The sequence below is a fragment of the Ixodes scapularis genome, unplaced genomic scaffold (assembly GCF_016920785.2).
Source record: "Ixodes scapularis isolate PalLabHiFi unplaced genomic scaffold, ASM1692078v2 PGA_scaffold1__304_contigs__length_218370807, whole genome shotgun sequence".
Lineage (NCBI taxonomy): Eukaryota > Metazoa > Arthropoda > Arachnida > Ixodida > Ixodidae > Ixodes > Ixodes scapularis.
In genome coordinates, this window is record NW_024609846.1 from 36209941 (window position 1) to 36213462 (window position 3522).

The 3522-nt window shown below is 50.4% G+C and overlaps 1 protein-coding gene across 1 annotated transcript; it reads left to right on the forward strand.

Moving 5' to 3' along the window:
* The first annotated feature begins 2314 nt into the window (after window positions 1-2314).
* Window positions 2315-3322, forward strand: LOC121836047. The gene has a single exon (XM_042290687.1). The coding sequence runs from the start codon at window positions 2363-2365 to the stop codon at window positions 3173-3175; it is 813 nt and encodes a 270-aa protein (XP_042146621.1). The 5' UTR covers window positions 2315-2362; the 3' UTR covers window positions 3176-3322.
* The last annotated feature ends 200 nt before the right edge of the window (window positions 3323-3522 follow it).

Here is a 3522-nt window from a genome sequence, read left to right on the forward strand (position 1 = left end):
AAACTGCACTACAGTGACGGGGCAACAGCAACCGATACAGATGTCCAATGTACACCCCATTCTGAAAGCGCTTCGTGGCGCTGAGGTAGTGTCGGCTTCACGAGCTGGGGGTCTACAGTTCCAATCACGTTCTGAACGACTTTTTTTTTTTTTTTTTCACTTTTTATTTTTTTATTTAGGTCACAGGCGCTATATTTACGTGTAGGGACAGGGACAGGAACAGGTACAGGTACACTGACAGGACCGCGAAGCGTGGGTTAATGTGCTTGTAAACTACAAGTTAATTCTCACTGTTCCCACCACATACTACACAGGACGGGACCCCTCACTCATGCCGGCCGCACTACAGTGAGGGGGCCCCCTCACTTTTGCCTACCGCACTACAGTGACGGGGCCCCCTCACCATAGTGAGTGCCCCTCACAATACCGCACTTCCCATGCTGTCGTACTTTGATAGATGAGAGTAATGACAATCAAACAATGTGTAACGCAAGTTTTCCGCACAAACTAAGACGAAAACAAACTGTAGCAAATAGGTGTGTAGTTGGGGAGGTCGGTACCATGATCAGAATAAATAAAACGACGCAAAAGATGAGAAGTCGAAGACAGAAAGAGAGCGAGTTCGAAACGAAACTCACCAGACCAAAAGAGCGAGCACAGCAACCAGAACAGCGATGATAATAGACATGGCGCCGCGTTTCAAACTTCGGCGCAAAAACCGCACCTTCACGACTTCACAGAGGAGGGGCACGATGATCGTAAGCAGAGTGAGGCGATCAAACGATCAAAGACGACACAAACACCGCTCAAATACACTCGGAGTTCACGACCAAAACTGACCAAAACTCACGCCCGTCAACCGTGTACGTGCAATGCCTCTGGATAACTGATTGGGCTCCACCAACGGGCTCCACCCATTGGAAAGGGTGGTAGCTAGCGCCCTCTCAGTCAGTGCGCAGCAGTGGTGTGCAAGTAGATAGGTGGAAGGTTAGATGTTAAAATACCCTTTGCAACTGGCGGTAGCTTGCGCCACCTAGCCTAAGTCTAAAAAACGAACACATGATTCCTCCCGCCCTTCTAAGACCAATTTCCCCCCTCTAACTATCTCCAGGCAGTGTGAGATATCACCAGGATGACCTTCGAGAGATCGGGCAAAAAAAGAAGAAAACCCTGCCTCTTCCCCCCGGCGAGGGAGTGTCCATTTTCCTCTGGTCAAACCTTGTCGGCGCTACCCCAACACCGGACCCACCGGGAGACAGGGTTAAAATTTTGGGCCTGAGCCAAGGGGGAAGGAGTCCAAATTTTCCTCTGTCCCGCCTGTCCCCAGTGTAGCCCAAAACAACCCATTCCCGTTTGAACCCGTCCCATTTCGACCCATTTCGACCCATTCCCGATTCCCGAATCGACCTTCCCGTTTGAACAGGCCTGTTTCGACCCATTCTCGAAACGACCTTCCCGTTTCAACCCGTCCCGTTTCGTCCCATTCCCGAAACGCTGTCTCAGTAAAGAGTTTTAGCAGATCGTTTTTTCGCCCCGTTAACGACACCCGATAACGATGCGATGCATGCCGAAGGCCGCCGGAGGGGAGAGGAGGTATAGTTATCGGGGCGGAAAAAAGAATCTGCTAAAACTCCTTCCCGTTTCAACCGATACCTGAAAGACCCTTTGCCTTAGAACCAGTGGCGTTACAAAGGGAGGGGGGGGGGGGGGGGGGGGGGACCGCCCCGGGTGCAGCACTCCGGAGGGTGTTGAGGCACACGAGGGGGGGAGGAAGTGTCGCGGAGGGCCACGAGACCTGGGGGGGGGGGGGGGGGGGGGGGGGGGGGGGGGGGGGGGGGTAGGGTTTGAGGCGGGCCACCGCCCCGGGTGTCGCTAACCCTAGTGACGCCACTTTCTAACCCTGGTCTGCGCGCACCTTTTCTGCTTAAGAATATATCTTCTGAAATATTATTGCATGCCAATGTACTTTACAAATATTCACCTCTTCCAGGCAAGCTTCGAAGTAATATATTATTTTCATATGATTTTCATAACGCGCAACCGCGAAACGGTCTATGTACGTACGTTCTGCGACACCGTTACTGCAAAAACGACCTTGTCGTTTTTTGGTTCTTTTTTTAATTTTACTTCGAAATGGTATTAGCAGGCACAAAATTTTAGGGCTTAGGGTACAGGCTCAGATGAGCACTTCCAAAAACGGTTATAATTTTTATGGCATCCTTTTAATTCTATGAGATAAACAGCAACACCGCCAATCGCTTGTTCGCGCTACGTACAATAATGAATTAAGTCTTGCGTACACAACGATGTGACGTCTTCCCTGCAGTGCACACCCCTTTTGTATGCAGATGATTTGACAATTATGCACCCAGTCCAGAATCCCTCCCAGTATCAGCAACTTCAGGACGACCTCAACACCGTCCATGATTGGTCTGTGGCAAACAAGCTCCCCCTGAACATTAACAAATGCTCATCAACTCTCATTACCACATCAAGAAGCCATAACACCAGACAGCACAGCTTCCAGCTGAATGGAGAGGAACTCCCCACCACTAACCGTGCAAGACTTCTTGGTGTGACAGTAGATTCAAAATTAACCTTTTCGCCGCACATTGGGGAGGTGACCTCAAAAGCCCGCCGGATGCTCGGATTTGTGCGTCGAGTCACCCGAGGAGCTGGCGCCAGTGCATTGCGGGACCTGTACACTGCTCTAGTGCTCCAACAACTCGAGTATTGTGCTTCAGTTTGGGACCCTTACCAGAATTCACTGAAAGCGTCCCTCGAGAGTGTGCAGCGGCGTGCCGCCTACACAGTCTTGCGGTGCCAGGCTTCCCCTGGACTGCCACATTACCGCGACCTGTCCACGCAAGAACTTCTGAGGATGGTGGGGTGGAACCCCCTAGCACTTCGCCGGCAGGTTGCATCACTCCGGCTCCTTGCTGACAGCCTCCTCCCAAGAGATCAGGAGCTCCCGCTGGTTAAAAGCTTGCGCCTTACTAGATCTGGTGGGCTACAGCCACTGTTCGGTCGCACTGTGCGTCACCAGAACTCTGTCTTGGTGAAGTGTGTAACCCTCTGGCGCTCGCTGCCAAAGACGCTGACCGACTGTCCACCCCAGGAGAAGGATGACCTTAAAGACTGGTGCAAGGAGGTATCGGACTTCCTTCAGCAGTGATCTTCCATGGAAAAAAACGTTGAATGCTTCATTGTCATATTTATTTATTTATTTGTTTCTTTTTTCACAATATGTAGTAGTGCGGCACCACAGGCCTCAGGTATGGGCCAATGGCCTTTCTGTGGTGCCGCAACCCTCCAGGGTTGAATAAAGATATTATTATTATATTATTATTATTATTACAAGCACATTGGGTATAGCTAAAATTAGCGTCGCCATCGCGACGCTATTTTTAGATTACTCAAAGTGCTCGCGTACGTTACTCTAAAACCTCATATCAGTTATCTTGATATTTTGGTGAGCGATAAATCAGACAGGGTGACAGGCATATGATTGCGACTTTATTC

Excerpts from the sequence above, each read along its gene's own strand:
- LOC121836047 (XM_042290687.1), top strand. The coding sequence starts at position 2,363 with ATGCACCCAGTCCAGAATCCCTCCCAGTATCAGCAACTTCAGGACGAC.